Source organism: Phyllostomus hastatus, unplaced genomic scaffold, assembly GCF_019186645.2.
Source record: "Phyllostomus hastatus isolate PE091 unplaced genomic scaffold, TTU_PhHast_1.1 phas_contig_16, whole genome shotgun sequence".
Taxonomy (NCBI): Eukaryota; Metazoa; Chordata; class Mammalia; order Chiroptera; family Phyllostomidae; genus Phyllostomus; species Phyllostomus hastatus.
In genome coordinates this window covers 27,779,680-27,798,553 of record NW_025333643.1, presented here as the reverse complement: position 1 = coordinate 27,798,553, position 18,874 = coordinate 27,779,680, and the positions used below count along the sequence as shown (strand labels likewise).

General features: G+C 36.8%; 1 protein-coding gene across 2 annotated transcripts in view; it reads left to right on the top strand.

Moving 5' to 3' along the window:
- The window catches only part of MDFIC2 (MyoD family inhibitor domain containing 2), a 173,209-nt gene that overhangs the window by 136,995 nt on the left and 17,340 nt on the right, over positions 1-18,874 (top strand). For both annotated transcript variants that reach the window (XM_045832015.1, XM_045832014.1), the window contains one exon: positions 16,034-16,255. In XM_045832015.1, coding sequence (XP_045687971.1) covers positions 16,034-16,255 — 222 coding nt within the window. The remainder of the gene's footprint in view (positions 1-16,033; positions 16,256-18,874) is intronic.

Here is an 18,874-nt window from a genome sequence, read left to right as displayed (position 1 = left end):
CATAAAATGAGTAAAAATAGCCTTTTCAACAAATGGTGTTGGGAGATCTAGACAGGTACATGCGAAAAAAAAAAATGAAACTCAACCACCAACTTGCATCATACACAAAAATAAGCTAAGATGGATAAAAACAAATATAAATCATGACACCATAAAAGTTCTAGAGGAAAACATAGGCAGGAAAACTTCAGATATTACATGTAGCAATATTTTCACTGATATGTTCCCTAGAGCAAGGGAAATAAAGGAAAGAATAAGCCAATGGGATTTCATCAAAATAAAATACATCTGCACGGCTAAAGAAAACATCAGCAAAATGAAAAAGGAAACTGTATGGAAAATTATATTTACCAATGATAGCTTATACAAGGGTTTGATTATGAAAATATATAAAGAACTCACATGACTTTACACCAGGAAGACAAACAATCGAATTTAAGAATGGGCAAAGGACCTGAGACACTTCTCCAAGGAGGACATACAGAGGGCCCAGAGGCATATGAAAGGATGCTCCGCATCACTAGCCATCAGAGAGATGCAGATTAAAACCACAATGAGATACCAGTTCACACTGGCCAGAATGGTCATCATAAAGAAATCAAGGAACAAGAAGTGCTGGTGAGGTTGTGGAGAAAAGAGAATCTTAGTACACTTTCAGTGGGAATGCAGACTAGAGCAGCCACTGTGGAACACAATATGGAATTTCCTCAGAAAACTAAAAATGGAACTGCCTTTTGACCTGGCAATTCCACTGCTGGGATTATACCCCAAGAATTCTGAAACAACAATTTGAAAGAAACTCTGCACCCCAATGTTCATAGCAGCACAATTTACAATAGCCAATTGTTATAAGCAACTCTAGTGCCCATCAGTAAATAAATGGATAACAAAAAACTGTGGTAAATTTACATGATGAAATACTATGCAGCAGAAAGAAAGAAGGAGCTCCTACCTGTCACAACAGCATAGATGCATAGATAGATCTGGAGAACATTATGCTAAGTGAAGTAAGGGAGGCTATGAAAGAAAAATACCATATGATCTCACCTATTCCTCGAACCTAATCAATAAAATAAACCTCAAACAAAATATAACCAGAGACATTGAAATAAACAACAAAGTGACAGTAAACAGAGGGGAAAAGGGAGGGGAGTATCCAGAGAAAGAAGGGAAAGGATCAAGTGAAGGAGCATTTATAAAAGACTCCCAGACAAAGACAATGTGGGGGAGGATTGAATGAAGAACATGGAGGGGTGGGTAGGGAAGGAGAGAGTAACAGGGGAACAACAGGGACAACTGTAATTGTACAACACAGAAAATGTTTTTTAAATCCCAGCTCTACCATGTGTGGTCTTGGGTATGTTACATTACATTCCTGTGCTCTCAGGTTCTCATCCACAAAATATGGGTGGCACAAATAGTATCAAGTAGGTAGGGTTGCTTGGAGTACTGAATAAGTTAATTACACCAAGAGCATAAAAGAGTGAGAAGAGAGAGTGACACATTTTGGAAGCACTATATATACCATACATATAGTACACAAGTTTATATATATATAACATAGAGGGTCTGGCAGAAGTATCACCTGTTTGAGTGTGGTTTGTAAGATACATGAATGTCTTGCATGAGTTGGACAGCAATTTGAACATTTCACCTAAAAGGTTATATGGTGTGCTTGAGTGTGATATTGTTATGCTACAGAAATACATGCTTATAATTTTGTAATAAAAAGGGGTGTTACTTGTGCTAGACCCTTTATAATAGAATTAGAATGAATTACATCTCAGAAGTACTGTACATATAATATATATCAGATGTAATATACATGACATATTACATGTATATACAATATTTACTATATATTATAGATTATACATTATATCATGCATTATACATTATATCATTATATATAGCATATATATTACATATATATCTAATTGAATATATTCTGATTTTAATATATGGATAATGTATATGCATAGTCCAGATTTTATACGCATGCACACACACATACACAAATACACACACTGGATATTTTTATTTTCTTTTTGTGAAACAAATATAATAAGGTGTTAATAATGGTACATTATAAAGGATTTTATTTTCTTTGTGCCTTTTTATATTATTCACAGTTTTACAAATGCAAATTTTGCTTTCACATCAGAACAAATATCAATATGTATTTTAGCAAAATAGTTACAATTTTCATACTTCACCAGAGTCAACAGGCATATTGAGAGTGGGAGAGGAAGACCCTAGAAGATGTGCTCAGAAATCCTGTCCCAGGAAACATGAATCAATTGTCAACCAACAGCCAAGATACCCTACATTCAATCTGTTAGCCAGTTTCAGTATCCTAAAATTTATTGAATACTTGCTTTCTGCCAGACACTGTGCTAGTTTCTGGGAAATCAGAGGTGAATGGAGCATGCATTTCCTCAAGGAGCTCAAAGTGGAAGGAGAAGAGAAATACAGCCACAAATAACCACAGTACAATAAACTGAAGTGGGGTTGTTATGTGATGTTAACCCAGGTCTCTGGGAGCTCCCAAAGGAAAGAATTAATTTCAATTGTAGTGAGGGGGCATTGCAAGAAGCATCACATAGGAGATGATGCTTGCACTGGACTTTAAGGGGTGGATTTGGAAAATACAATCAGTAAGAATTCTGGTTTGAGCATACAAATAATGTGCCTCCTAATCAAATATCAGCAAGATGAATCAACTTGGAGTAAGAAAAGTCAAAGGGACAAAGGAGTTCTACTTCAGAAAAGTATCTCGATCCCATATCAGAATGCCTGGCTTCATAAAGCAATTTGTGAATGTCAATTTTGACAGTCATAGGAATTAGGAGATGGAAGTTCAAGAACTAGCTCTGCCCCTTACCAGCTGGGTAACATTGGACAAACCACTACAATGGTTGATCCTCCATTCACTTCCTCATTCATATAATAGTGATAATAATACTTTGCAAAACTGTTGTGAGCCTCAAATGAGACAATACAAGTAAGAGACTTTAAGGGACATTAAAATAGTTGGAATTAATATGTTGTCATGGTTTTAACATATTAGAGAATATTTGGAATAATTATAGTTTAATTTTCAAAATTTATATCTAAACACTGACTGTATATTTAGATATAAATAACATTTTATCTAAACACAACTGTATATATAAACACCAAATATGCATGAGTTTATAGCTTAATTGGCTTCATTTGTTTTTTCAGAGCCCAAAACCTATTACTAATCCAAGTGCATCAAGCTATAAAACAGCTAATCAATTTTTTTCTGAGATAACATAATCTTTATTTCTTGAGACACTTTATACAAACATTAAACTGAAGGTAACTGCATAAAAATGAAATGGAGACTCATAATTACACACTGTTTTCATGTCTGAAGATAATTTAACCAACACCTACAACTGAATTGCTTCTTGTTACAGCTTCACATCTAGCTATAAAAATATATTACAGCCTATGTCTGTCTACAGGTGTAATATATAGTTGAGAGAAGAAAATTGAGGTAATTATCCAGAAGAGTTACTCCAAAAAAAACAAAACAAAACAAAAAACACTTCATCCCCAAAAGACTTGAAGTATCTTTGTGGGTATCAAGGAATTTGGGGAGGATGTTGTGTTCAACTTTCTTCTCTTATTTCTTTCTTACAGTTAATTCCTTTTCATCTTGAACATACTGCTTTATTTCTGAAGAAATAATATTATTTTGCTTTCTCTCTTTTATTTTTTAAAGGAGAGATTTACTAAGGCTGTTTGAAAAGGTTTAAAATGTCCTGTTGTCATGGCTCTTGATGAACATTTCACCTGGTGTTTTCAAGGCAGAGATTTAGTGGAAGTAGCACAGAAGACAATGCAAAACAATGATAAAGGGCTGCTTCAATGTAGAGCCTTTGAAGAACATCTTCCAACCAGTGCTGGCACTTGAAAATCAAAGAAAAAAATACCCAATGTATTTATCATATGTATTTCTGTCCCCTCACAAAAAAATAGATTTGATAAAACCAAGATGTTGTTTTGTCCAATAGAACTAACAGAATATAGCAATGGAACATTCATGAATTAGTTACTTCCAATCATTCTAAAAAGGAGAAAATGTTTTAGAAAGCTGTCATAAATCATCTTGAAAAAATTATCCCATTCAGCTTTGAAATAATTTGTTTTTAAACAGAGCCTCTTTGAGCATGCTTTTTCAGGACTGAGAAAACCATACCTAACTACTTTTGTTCTATGTTTAGCCAGTCCCAGTCCTCAATTTCACTCAGCACATGAATAATAGTTTTCTATTATTTGCAAAAATGTGATTCTAGATCTTTCCAGTAATTTTTACCTTATTCAATCACATAGATTGGTCTCCTATGTTTTGTGTATTTTGTGTGTATGGTGTTATTACATACCAAGTTGGGGAGAATGCAGTCCATGTAGCTTAACAAAAACAAAACAAAAATTTTTTTTAAGATTTTATTTATTTATTTATTTATTTATTTTTAGACAGAGGGAAAGGGAGGCAGAAGGAGAGGCAGAGAAACATCAATATGGGGTTGCCTCTCACGTGCTGCCTACTGGGGACCCGACCTGCAACCCAGCTATGTGCCCTGAACGGGAATTGAACTGCCATCCCTTTGGTTCACAGTCTGGCATGCAATCCACTGAGCCACAGCAGCCAGGGAAAAAAAATATGACATTTGTGTGAATTTTACTAATTTTACATACAAGGGAAAACACTTTTCTCCCCTCTACAGTGTCTTTTCAACAATTTACTTTCATGAGCCATACTTATTAGTTAATTGTTAGTATCATAACATTGAAATGTCACCTGTCTGCTTTAATTTGAGTTCAGCCATTGACAATAACAGTGCTAAATTCTGAACCAAAGTACTGTATAGTTGAAATACAAGAGAAAATATAATTCATCATTATAGCTCTAAAAATGATCCATATATTTTTATCTAAAATTAACATTAACATCATACTTAAAAGCTTCTCTAATAATTTTTTATATAAGCTTCAGGAGTTTACCATTCAGAAGAAAAACATAACAAATAAGTCACCTTTTTCAATAGTCAATTTGGCAAATAATTCAATAGGTTAATTGAGAACAAGAAAATGGGAAACTATTCAGTTAATAATGAGCTTTTTTGTGTGTGTACAGGTGTGTGTGTTTTGCTTTTTATGTATATTTTATTAATTATGCTATTACAGTTGTCCCAAATTTCCCCCATTTGCCCCTCTACCCAGCCCCCATACTCCCAGTGGCAATCTCCACACTACCGTCCATGCCCATGGGTCCTGCATATATGTTCTTTCTCTTCTCCATTTCCTGTACTGTACTTTGCATCCCCATGACTACTCTGTAACTACTAATTTATACTTCTTAAGCCCTTCACCTTTTTCACCCATCCTCCCAAACTCCACCCTTCTGGCAACCATCAAAATGCTCTCTGTATCTATGATTTTGTTTCTGTTCTGCTTGTTTCTTTATTTTGTTTTTTAGATTCAGCTGTTGATACATGTGTATGTATTGACACTTTATTGTTGATATTTTTATCTTCTTTTTCTTAAAGAAAAACCTTTAACTTTCCATATAATAATGGATTGGTGATGGATTGGAAAAAACTCCTTTAGCTTTTTCTTGTCTGGGAAAACTATCTGCCCTTTGATTTTAAATGATAGGTTAGCTGGGTAGAGTAATCTTGGTTGTAGGTACTTGCTTTTCATCAGTTTGAATATTTATGGCCATTCCTTTCTAGCCAGCAAAGTTCCTTTTGAGAAATCAGCTGACAGACTTATGGGAACTCACTTGTAGGTAACTAACTGCTTTTGTCCTGCTGCATTCTCTCTTTAAGATTCTCTCTTTGTCTTTAGTCTTGATATTTTAATTATTATGGGTCTGGGTGGGCCTCATTGGGCCCAACTTGTTTGGGACCCTGTGCTTCCCAGACTTGTATGTCTATTTTCTTCACGGAGTTAGGGAAGTTTTCTGACATTATTTTTTCAAACAGGTTTTCAATTTTTTCTCTCTTCTGGCACCCTCATTATTCAAATTTCGGTATGCTGAAGTTGCCCCAGAGACTCCTTACATTATCTTCATTTTAGAGATTATTTTTAATTCTTGCTGTTCTGATTGTATGTGTTTATTTCACTTTCTTATATTTTAAATCACTGATTTGATTTCCAGGTTCATCCACTCTACTGTTGATTCCCTGTAAATTGTTCATTTCAGTTAGTGTATCCTTCATTTCTGATGTGTTTTTTATAGTTCTCATGTTCTTTTTTATTCTTTTTAATATATTTTATTGATTATGCTATTACAGTTGTGTCATGCCCCCTTCATTCCCCTCCACCCTGCACACCCTCTCCCACCTACATTCCCCCCTTTAGTTCATGTCCATGTGTCATAAGTTCCTTAGCTTCTACATTTCCCATACTATTCTTGCCTTCCCCCTGTCTATTTTCTACCTACCATCTATGCTACTTATTCTCTGTACCTTTTCCTCCTCTCTCCTCCTCCCACTTTCCTGCTGCTAACCCTCCATGTGACCTCCATTTCTGTGATTCTGTTCCTATTCTAGTTGTTTGCTTAGTTTGTTTTTTTTTGTTTGTTTTAGATGTGGTTGTTAATAATTGTGAGTTTGCTGTCATTTTACTATACATGTTTTTTTTACCTTCTTTTTCTTAGATAAGTCCCTTTCACTTTTCATAAAATAAGGGCTTGGTGATGATGAATTCCTTTAACTTAACCTTATCTGAGAAGCACTTTATCTGCCCTTCCATTCTAAATGAAAACTTTGCTGGATAAAGCAATCTTGGATGTAGGTCCTTGCCTTTCATGACTTGGAATACTTCTTTCCAGCCCCTTTTTGCCTGTAAGGTCTCTTTTGAGAAATCAGCTGACAGTCTGAGGGGAATTCCTTTGTAGGTTACTATCTCCTTATCTCTTGCTGCTTCTAGGATTCTCTCCTTCATTTTTACCTTGGCTAATGTAATGATGATGTGCTTTGGTGTATTCCTTCTTGAGTCCAACTTCTTTGGGACTCTCTGAGCTTCCTGGACTTCCTGGAAGTCCATTTCCTTTGCCAGAATGGGGAAGTTCTCCTTTATTATTTGTTCAAATAAGTTTTCCACTTGTTGCTCTTCTTCTTCTCCTTGTGGTGCCCCTATAATTCAGATGTTGGAATGTTTAAAGATATTCTTGAGGTTCCTAAGACTCTCCTCATATTTTTGAATTCTTATTTCTTCATTCTTTTCTGTTTGGTTGTTTCTTTCTTACTTCTCATCCGCTCCATTGATTTGAGTCCCAGTTTTCATCCCATCACTTTTGGTTCCCTGTGCATTTTCCTTCATTTCACTTAGTGTAGCCTTCATTTTTTCATCTAACTTGCCACCAAATTCAACGAATTCTGTGAGCATCCTGATCACCAGTGCTTTGAACTGTGCATCTGATAACTTGGCTATCTCTTGGTCACTTAGTTATATTTGCTGTGGAGCTTTGATTTGTTCTTCCATTTGGGCCATTTTTTTGTCTTGTTGCACCTGTTACATTGAGGAGTGGAGCCTTAGGTCAGGGCAACCCATTTGCTGGGTTGTGACACTGTATGTGGGGGTGGGGTCTGAGAGGGAACAATGGCACTTGCTCTGCTCTCTGTCAGATTTCAGTCCCTTCTGACGCTTTCCCCAAGCAAACTAGGCCTTACTGGTGCTGATTCTCATGTGGGTGGGCTTGTGTAGGTTCTAGAACCCTGTGCGTCTCTCCGACAAACTCTTCTGTGATGTTGGGAGTCTCTCCCTGCGCCTTAACCCCCACAGCTGTTTTTAATTGGTGTTTTGAGACTTTATTTCCTGGTGCTGGGACCCTGGGTTGTGTGGTCTGTCTCACTCCCCAGTTACTCCTGGTTTATCTGCACATGAATGATGGACCACCTGGCCAGCCAGCCACGTTGCACACAGTCCCTCACTTCACAATTGCCACCTTGCTGGGTCTACCTGTTGCTACTCCATGCCTGGGCTCTGCCAGCCACAGTCTGCACACCCAGTGCCACCACTTTTTATGCCACGACCCCTCTCTGCCTGGTCACCTGACTCCACCCTGCCTACCGATCTGGATGAATGTGTCTATTTTAACTCTTTGGTTGTTGGACTTCCACACAGTTCAATTTTCTGTCAGTTCTGGTTGTTACGTTGTTCCTAAATTGTTGTCATTCTTTTGGTTGTATGAGGAAGCACAGTGTGTCTACCTACACCTCCATCCTGGCCAGAAGTCTCTTCTTTTTTATTCTGTTGAAGTTGTCTCTGAGTTCATCTGCTTTTCCCTTAAGTTTGTTGAGCATCCTTATAAACCAGTGTTTTGAACTCTGTATCTAGTAGATTGCTTGTCTCCATTCTGTTTAGTTCTTTTTCTGAAGATTTGTTTTGTCCTTTAATTTGAGCCATGTTTCTTTGTTGCCTTATTTTGGGAGGCTCCCTATATTTGTTTCTATTCATTAAGAATAGCTGCTATGACTCCCTGTTTTGGTAGATTGGTTTAATGTAATAAGTTTCCCAAAGGTCCATTGGCAAAGCCTCCCCTCTTACCCAAGCTGGGTACTCAAATTAGGCCCTTCATGTGAGCTGAGTACACACTCTTATAGTTGACCTTTGGTTGCTGTTGGCAGGTCAATGAAAGGGATTAACCCAGGCCAATTAGCTGCAAGGGTTGTCTATGACCACTAACTACCAAACTCTAACCACTGTGGACTATCAGCTATGCAGGGGCCCACTCCACAGAACAGGAGTTACTTCAGCAGTGCTCTTATGGCTGCTGACTATGCCCCTTGAGTGTGTCACTTGAGGTGGTTGGGTGGTGGTACTTCAACATGGTCTGTTGCTGTCCACTGGATGTGAAGGTTCTGGAGCTTCCTGGGAAGTGTAGACCCCAGTTAGCCACCACCTGTGTTCTCTCTGGGACCACCTGGCATAAGTTACAAAGTGATCTGCAGATGGCTGCTATTTTGCTGGGTTTGGAGGTGCCCAAGCAAGGCCAAGCTATGAACTAAGGCCAGCTGCTGCTAGTGCTGGGTCTGGAGCCACTTAGCAAGAGGTATAGGGTTTGCTGAGGGCAGATACTACTTGTCTGAGAAGATTTAGGAAAACCTGAAGAATTAAATAAGCCATTGGTATGGAAAAGTCACTGGAAGCAACTTGGGTGGTCCTGAAATGTGAGTGGGGCACAGCCTCTGGAAATCACCAGGGTAGAGCCAGCAATGTGAGCCAGGTTGATGGAGCCTCAGATATGGCACATGTCTGCCAGATCTGTGGAGGGTGTGGGCTCAGAAAAGGAACTATGTGCTCTGCCCTCAGTTCTGTCTGGAAGAAAGCTGTCCCCCCAGCACTTCCCCTGATGCTATACACTTCAGGTCCTCCCCATATGCTTCTGGTACCTTTCAAGCCACTGCCTTGTGCTCAGAGGGAAAGGGTCTGAGTAAGACCCTGCATGAGTTTTAAGAGAAACTGCCTGAGAATACAACAGTTTCTATCTTCCACAATCTCATGCCCTTCTGGTTTTAACAGCAAAAAGTTGTGGACACTTACCTTCCTGGCTTGGGGCCCTGACCTGGGGGGCCTGTTGTGAGGCTGGGACCCCTTGTTCCTAAGATATCCCTTTGATTTCTATCTGCCACACATTGGTGTGGGACCAGCTTGTTCCACATCTCTGCCCCTCCTACTAGTCTCAATGTGGTTTCTTCTTTACTTCTGTCATTGTAGGATTTTCATTCAGCTCAATTTCTGATAGTTCTGGGTGATTGTTGTTCTGTAGTTTAGTTGTAGTTTTGATGTGGTTGTGTGAGGAGGTGAGCCATGTTTACCTAAGCCACCATCTTCTGTTTTGCTTTTTTTAAATGAGTAATATAATTAGAAGAACATTGCTGAAAATATCATTTGGATTACAGTTTATAAGATGTCTTGGGGAGGATTGTCACAATAGTTGAGACCGATGTGACTACTGAAACAGTTCAGATTTGAGAACACAAATAATTAAACCTGAGTGGTAATTTTGGAAATAAAAAGACAGAGATGGACTTGTCGGATAATTAGAAGTATAAATAAGAATTTCTAAATAGCTGGATGGATGGATCAATGGAGCAAACCAAAAAATATTTTTAAGTTTTGGAAACTGGAAAAATAAAAAGAAATTGAATTGTGAATTCTTCAACAATATAGAGTTACCTAGTTAGGGGAAAAGAATGAATGGTTTAGTAGAAAGAGGTGTAATAATGGTAATGATTCTGTTAGTAAACCAAATAAAATATCCAATAGTCTGTTGCAAGTTTGAGACTTTTTGTAATAGCTGTAGGCCTCCTGAGGACCAAGACAATTTTGTTATTATTTCATATCATATGTTATTGATTATGCTATTACACTTGCCCCGATCTTTCCCCCTTTGCCTCCCTCCACCCAGCTGCACTCCCCAACCCGACTCCATAAAATTCCTCACACCTAGCACAGAGTCAGACACACAGCTTATGCTCAGTAAATGTGGCCTGTCTGGGTGACTGACTGACTGCATATATTTGGGGGCCAACATCACAAAGAAAATAATTAAGTTTTAAGTGTGGACAAATACAATCTTTAATGGTAGGGTACAAATAAAGAGAATATTATAAGAGGACAAAGTGTTGAGAAATAAATATATTGAAGAACAAGAGGGGAAAAAACAAGCCAATATTAGAGACAAGGTAGGTTAGTCAAAGAATTAAACCAAAAGAGAGAGGAAGAAAAAAAAGCGGGAAGGGAATGAAAGGGATAAACAAGAGTAAAATCAGAGGAGTTAGGAAAGAGAGAAATTAAGATGCTATTCTTAATTTGAATGTGAGTGTTTGTGTGTGTATATAGATACACACATGATCATAAATATATACACTCAGTGAACACATGGATGAAAAAATTACAAAGTCACATTTATTGAGCTAAACCAGAAATCATTAAAATATTTCCTTAATAACTTAAAGTAAATAAATTAATCATTCTTGTCACATTGGTTTATCTATTGCATGTGACTACTCAACAAATGTTAATTGAATAAAGTTAATAGGATTTGCACAATGGTAATACAAAATTAATTAACTGTCCGTCTTTTCAGATATTTAAGTTTATGCCCATTGGTTCTGCAATTACTTCTAGCCCAAACATGAATTTTCTATTTCACTGAGTTTCAAAATACTCTTAATTTTCTTCCCTAAGAAATACAGTTGAGCTTCTAATTTTTGCCTTGACACTGGGGTTTTTCTCTGTTAAAAATTATTCTCTCTACATTAATGTCAAGACTTATCTATAACATCCCAAATACAGTTTCATGTGTTCCTTATTTAATTCCAAAATTGTTTTCTCTGCAGAAGATGTGATACCACTTTTTATATGTTTCTCCTTTTAGCTCATGCTACTTTATAATACTTTGGGCACAATGTTAAATAGCACATGAAAGAGGAAATCTAGGGAAATTATTGTTAGAATTCCATCTACAAAAGATGGGAGATTTCGGTAACATTCACCCCAAAACAGTGACTCACTTCAGATGTGAGAATTCTGGATTGAACAGACTGGGTTCTGATATGTGTATTTGTCAGATGATTTTCTAATGAGCAACAGATAGTTCCTACTTGGAAATAAAAAAATAAAAAATATAAACAGAGGTATAGAATTAAAATAACTTTATGAATGGCAGTTTAAGTTCTCCATAAAATTCTTTCAGTACAAGCCCAGTATCTCCAAATGGTTGCTTAACGTAGCAAACTACTTAGATTCAAAATGCTATACTTAAAATTGTTGCAAAAAATAAAAAGAGAATCATGCACCACTTGGCTATATACTGTATTCTCTGCATGTTCTTATATATTTCAGTAAGCCCTCTCCAACTTTTTTTTGTTACTGAATTACTTTGTGCAAAAAGTAATTTGAATTCTATGCAGCCTGACTACGTGTCATAATTTGAACTGATTATTAATTAATTATGTCAGTAAAGAGCTGATGCAATCTCCATACTTATCAAGTTTCGCTACCTATCAGCTCTTTCTGAGCTGCTCATGACTGCACAGTAGAACGTCTCTGTAACTGAAGGTCAGGAGTGTGCAATACTGTTATTCTTGCTTTGCTAGGACTCTTCCATGAGAGGGATGTCTGTAAATCTGTTGGCAACGCCTCATTGTTGACACGTGACACATCATGGGATTTAGGGTGAAGAGGATTTTGCCGATCTGTAGTCTTACCAGCTAGGAAGAAGAGATAAAAGCTACAAACAAATCAGAGGAAATGTTGTGTAATATAAAAGACAATAAGAGCAAGGCTTTTTGAATCTACCAGGCCTGGATTCAAATCCCAGTTCTACCATTTGCTAAAGAAGAATTTTTGGACAACTTATAAAGTAAGCCTTGGTTATGCTCATTCATCTGTTAACTGAGGATACCAATGCATACATTTCCCATCTGTTCAGGGAGGCTGACAACATCTACCTCCCAAAGTTTTGTTAAATTAATTATACAGGGTGGGGCAACAGTAGGTTTATAGTTGTTCAAATGGGAGATAATACAATAATTAATAAGCAATAACATAAGACTAAACCATGTACTTTGCATACATATAACTATAAATCTATTTTTGCCCCACCCTGTAAAAGTGGTCACAGAGAGCTTGACATATATGCATGCAACTGTGTGTGTATGCATGTGTAAACAGTGATTTGGTTTTGACCTGGGTGATTTGCCACATATGGGAAATTTAGTGACATTGGAAATGTCTAAAGACATTTTTATTTGGTATAGTCTAGGGTGATGGGTGCTACTGGCATATAGTAGGTAGAGGACAGGGATGCTGTTAAACATCCCACAATCTTCCCATGACAAAGCGTTATCTGGCCCAAAATATCAACACTTCTCTAAAGTGCTCTGAGGCATAATTTAAATGGCTTTCTGTTTGTGGCATTAGCTGATTAGTGGACACTTTCGTATCCAAGTAAGAATAAGTTAATTATTTTAGAGAAAGTCCAGAGCTTCCCAATCTGTTGAGCTAATTCTATCTATTTGATATTATATGAATTACTATCAACAATAGTTGTTTTCCTGAATGCTTATTTTTGCCAATCCTTTTTAGGGTGAATCAAACTGAAATTAAGAGACACAAAGCCAGCAGCATAAGGTATAGGGAATACAAATTAAACATTGTTGAAAGCCAAGGCTTTTTGGAGACTCTGAAAGAAAGAAAAATGGTCTAAGACAATTGTGTGTGCCATACTGTTAGCTCCCACACCAGTTAAGATCCTTTGGAAAGTACCCAGCTTATGACTGATTTCTGAAAATCCTTTGTAAACAGATTAGTGGGTTGCATTCTCTCCTTTCTCCACTCTCCAAAGCAGAAGACCCTTGTGCCAGTGGTTCCCAAACTTGTCTGCATGTTGGAATCACCTGGAGAACTTTAAAAATCCCCCAGGGACTGCTGAGCAGGGTGAAGGGGATGGGTTGCCTGAGCTTTTAAAATTCCAAAGATGTAAAAGGTTTCCCAGGTGATTTTACTCTCAAGGCTAGCCTGGATTGCTTCCAACACTTGGCTATTGTAAATTGTGCTGCTATGAACATTGGAGTGCATAGGTTCTTTTGGATTGGTGTTTCAGGATTCTTAGGATGTAATCCTAGCAGTGTAATTGCTGGGTCAAAAGGCAGATCCATTTTTAGTTTTCTGAGAAAATTACACACTGTTTTCCATAGTGGTTGTACCAGTCTGCATTCCCACCAACAGTGCACTAGGGTCCCTTTTTCTCCACAATTTCTCCAACAGTTGTTGTTTGTTGCTTTGTTTATGATGGCCATTCTGACTGGTATCTCATTGTGGTTTTAATTTGCATCTCTCTGATAGCTAGCAATATTGAGCATCTTTTCATGTGTCTCTGGATGCTCTGTATGTCCTCCCAACCTAGGTGCCCATCAGTAAATGAATGGATCCAAAAACTATGGTACATTTACACAATGGAATTCTATGCAGCAGAAAGAAAGAAGGAAGGATCTCCTACCCTTTGCAACAGCATGGATGGAACTGGAAAGCATTATGCTAAGCAAAATAAGACAGGCAGTGAAAGATAAATACCATATGATCTAACCTTTAACAGGGACCTGAACAACAAAACAAAGAAACAAGCAAAATACAACCAAAAACACTGAAACAGACAACAGGCTGACAGTGTTCAGAGGGGAGAGGGGATGGAATTTCAGGGGAGTTTCAGGGGCAAAGGGAAAGGGTTTACAGGGACAAGTATAAAAAACACATGAATAAAAAACTAGGGGTGGGTGAGTTGGGATGGGAGTAAAAAACACAAAATTGTACTGCAACAACAGTTAAAATAAAATTAAAAAAAAATAAAATAAAAAATTTTTTAAAAATTAACAAACAAACAAAAACAAACACTAGACTGGAAATCAATGCCCTAGGAGGTAAGACCAAGTAAAGATTTCCATCTGCTCCAAACTAAAAAGTAGCTTTTAAAAGAATGATGAATATGGACCTAGCAAGAACATATTTCTTTCACTGAATAGTGTGAGCATGATAAAAATCAAACCCAGTTGCCAACTGCATTATTTATTTCAGTCACTCCATGAGCATTATTGAATCAATCAGGCATTGGGCCATCAATGGAAATGCAATTCTCCAGAATTCATCTTCAACACTTCCCAAAAGTACCATCAAATCACTAGAACCATTGCTTGTTGAGCTCATAGGATGTCCCCAGGAGTCAGCCTGGCTATATGTTTGAGAATATGTTCTGTTAACTCCTTTCTCAATCTTAGGATTTTTTGTTTAGTGAGTGTAGCTAAGTAACAAATTAACTGTACTACTTCCCAGACTGGTTCCCTCTATAATATGACTTCATGATGTGCCTCTTTTTCAATACTGTAACTTTAGCAGTTATTTTTACTAACCTGTTTGATGTTTGTGAAAGCCAAGAATGACACCATAATCACTACTGTCTACCCAGTGCTCAGCCCACTGCTTGCTACACTGCAGACCCTCAAGCATTATATGGGAATGAATAAGTACAGGAGTTTAAAATACATGAAGCACCTGGGCCTTCCCAGCCTCCTCTATGTCTGTACAAACCACAGTCTCAATCAAGAACTTTGCTAAAGGTTCCACGAACATTTCTAATAATTGTTCCAGGTGATTATATGGAAATACATCATGTGTCCAAAAATCACCCCACCCAATCCATATAGACTATACCCAAATAGGGACCTAACAAACACAAAAGCAAAGGAAAGGGTAGCAACTTAGAGTCTCTGAGAGCAGCAGTAGAAATCAGCATGTAGACTATTTATTAATAACCACTATCTTTACACAGGGTTTGTAGAAACAAAGAAATAAAACAACTTCATTGAGATTACAAACTGTTACTGTAAAGTACTGCCCAGCACTGAAGACCCTTTGACTACTATTCCTCAGATCCATAAAACACTATGACAGTAACCTGACAACATACTACAGGATTTGCTTGATCCAAGTGAATGAATTCCTTGATTCTCTCCACTTATCATTAAAAACCCCACAGTAGAAATGTTACAAATTACTATGATAGATAAAATTTGCAATTTGTATAAAATTTTATCATTATTATACTCTTATTCTTATTTGCATTTTCATTCAAAATTTCCTGCTCAAAAATACTTCATTTTTTTCAATTTAATTTTTTTCAGTTATAGTTTACATTCAATATTAATTTATAATAGTTTCAAGTATACACCATAGAGTTTAGACAATCATAAACTTTACAAAGTATTGCCCCCTATATTTACAGTACCCACCTGGCAGCATTATTGACTGTATTACCTATGTTGGACTTTACATCCCCAAGACTATTTTGTAACTGCCAATTCGTTTAAAAGACTTTATTCTTATAAAAATCTAGAATATGAAATTTTCTGCAAAGGTCCATTCTTAGACCATTAGATTGTATCAACTATAGTGAGTCTGTGTGTGTGGTTTTTTTTTTTTTTTCATCTAGATATGCAGCTCACAAGTGAAAAACATACAGAAGAGAAACCCATTAATGCTATTGTTATAAATTCAGTATCTGAATTCAGTATCGCAGATGGACCAACCAAGGAAACTTCCAAGGAGAAAAAACTGTCAGAATCCACCGCATCACTGTCCTCCCTTGAAGAATGCCAGACAAAATTTTCTTACCTTCAAACTGATACTTCAGCTCATCAGAGAGACACTGATGGTATGTTTTGCACAGTTAACTCATCTCTAAATAAAGCTCCCCAACCCCCAGCCCCTGTAAAATCATCACATATGCTGTGAGGAAAAAAAGGCTTTATGAATATTAAACAGAAAAACTTTGATTTGAAAACCCTAGTGAATGACACATGTCAAGGTCACTTTGCAGTTATGAGGTGCTTGGCAGATTGTTTGCTCTCAAGGCTGAAAATTGGAGGTAAAGTGTTTTAAAGAGCTGGGGTGAGGTGTAATCATTCTTGCTGTGGGGCTATGAAGTGGGTAAAGAAAAATAGCAGGCTTTTTTTTTTCTCAGATCTAGGACTGTTTAGGCAGAGTGGAATGGTGCATTTAGGCATTGAAATGCTGGAAAGGTGTAAAAACAGACTATGTAAAATCTCGAGATGCTTACATCAACAACCTATGAAAAGAGTTGGTTCTTCTAGGTAATAACACTTCCTAAGCATTCTGATCAGTGCAGACCTACAACAAACCATCCCTACATGTGACAAAAAGGTACATTCCATTTGCAAAGCCAATTTAAATTGACTTGAATGATCAACATAATCAAGTTAAAAGTCATGACTCTGAACCAGAAAATATGAATTTTACTCAGGTTAACTGCACAGTGACCTCTATAGGAAACATAAACTGTTTAAGAATTTTGTAGTGTTTAATATTTACATTAAGTAATACAAAAGTTTAAAGAAAGCTAGGAGTTTCTCAAAGGAATATGCAATAAAGTATAGTTTCTTTTATGTGTTTAAATTCATGTTTACTTTGTGAAAATTAGGAAAAAAATTAAAATAAACTATATAAGAAGATCTTTGGAATCACATCAGTTTAATTCATCACTCTGAAAATATTAACTGTATAAGACTCTTTTATTTTTTGTTACCATCTCTGAATCTTAGTCTCTGAGTTGTGTAATGGAACTAGTAACACCCAATAAGATGTTTTGAAGATCAAATGACATAACAGGTATAAAGCACCAATATAGACCCTGTCATATAATATAATTTGGTTTTTATTTTTTTATGATTATAGTTTTAGAAAGTAAAGGAAGAGAAGATTCCTAATACATGCTATGTATGTGGTAACTTGTACAAATGTTGTGGATGCTTTAGACCAGAAGCTATAGATATTACTGCCTTCAATCACCAGGAGATAATGTGAATAATGAAGTAAACTGAAAGTAAACAACAGGGATTGGTGAGGATTCTGGCAAGTTGAAGAGCACTGCCTCTACTCAGTTCCAATTAATTGTTGCCAGAGGAAATCATAGTCCAAAAGCTGCCAAATAGAGAATGTTATATGAAATCTTTAAAATTTTAAGTGACAACCATAGTTTTATTTATTTATTTATCTATTTACTTAGTTAGTTAGTTAGTTAATTTAGAGACAGGGAGGAAGGGAAGGACAAAGAGAGATGTCAGTTTGTTGTTCCACTTATGCATTCATCAGTTGATTCTTGCATGTGCCCTGACCATGGATGGAACCCAAAACCTTGGCAGATCAGGACAACACTCTAACCAACTAAACTATCTGGCCAGGGCCTAGTTCTGTTATATTTCTTTATGAACCTCCAAACACCTCCAATAGCTTTGGGCCACTTTTGGCCTATAGACTGCCAAGCTGTGACCTTCAACCCAGGGTGATACCTATGTTTCTGGCTTTTTAAGAGTTTGATGCCAAATAGGAAAACAAGCAATACAGGAGAATTCTCTGAAAAAATATTTTGATGCCCAAGAATTTGACCAGATAGTATCAAGATTGTGTGGATCTTACTCATAATGGACCTTGGTGTTTGATCCCAGATTTAGAAATTGCCATTGTACATACCCACACTGTGTAACACAGTGCAGCTGCAGAAACACTCTGATTTGTCCTATCAAGGCTTAAGGGGGAGTGAAAAGGGCCAATATGGCTAGCATGGTATCTGAACACTTATATTCTTAGGGAAGGGCCAAAATGACTATTTTGTTAAAATAGCAACTGATAAAGAGGACTGTCATGCAGGAAAATAACTGATTACTCTTTCTTTAAAATAATATAAGAGAATCATGAGAACAGTTGATTCTATTGCTTTCTTAAGACCTGGTCTCAAGCCACTATCACCCAGGACATTCTGGTTTTCAACTAACAACATAGATAATAACCCAACCCTCCTTTTCCAGATTGGAAAAAATTCTCCAATCAAGGTGAGAGATTTGGATACCTGGATAAAAAGAAAGAGTGAAAAACCCAGATTAAGGCCCACAAATAGTGATAAGAAACTCCCATTATCTCAAAGAACAATCATCAAGGAAATCAAGAGTTAAATCACACTCACTTTATTTTAGAGAATTTTTATAGTAATTAATTTAAGGATGCAGAAATTGAGATCTTGGGTCATTGTTCGTACTGAGATAAATACAGAAATATCCTTCAAAACAGCAGGGGAAACAGAAGGGAAAAGAGTAGATTGCATCCACTTTCATGTAGTTTGTGGTTAATTTATTTTCAAATGTATAAATGAGTGCATAGGAATGGATGCCTAATTGCTAATATCTATTATTTATATACATTGCCCCACTTAAAACAAGATGGAAAAGCCTCACACATGCAGATTTTGTAAAATGTGTTC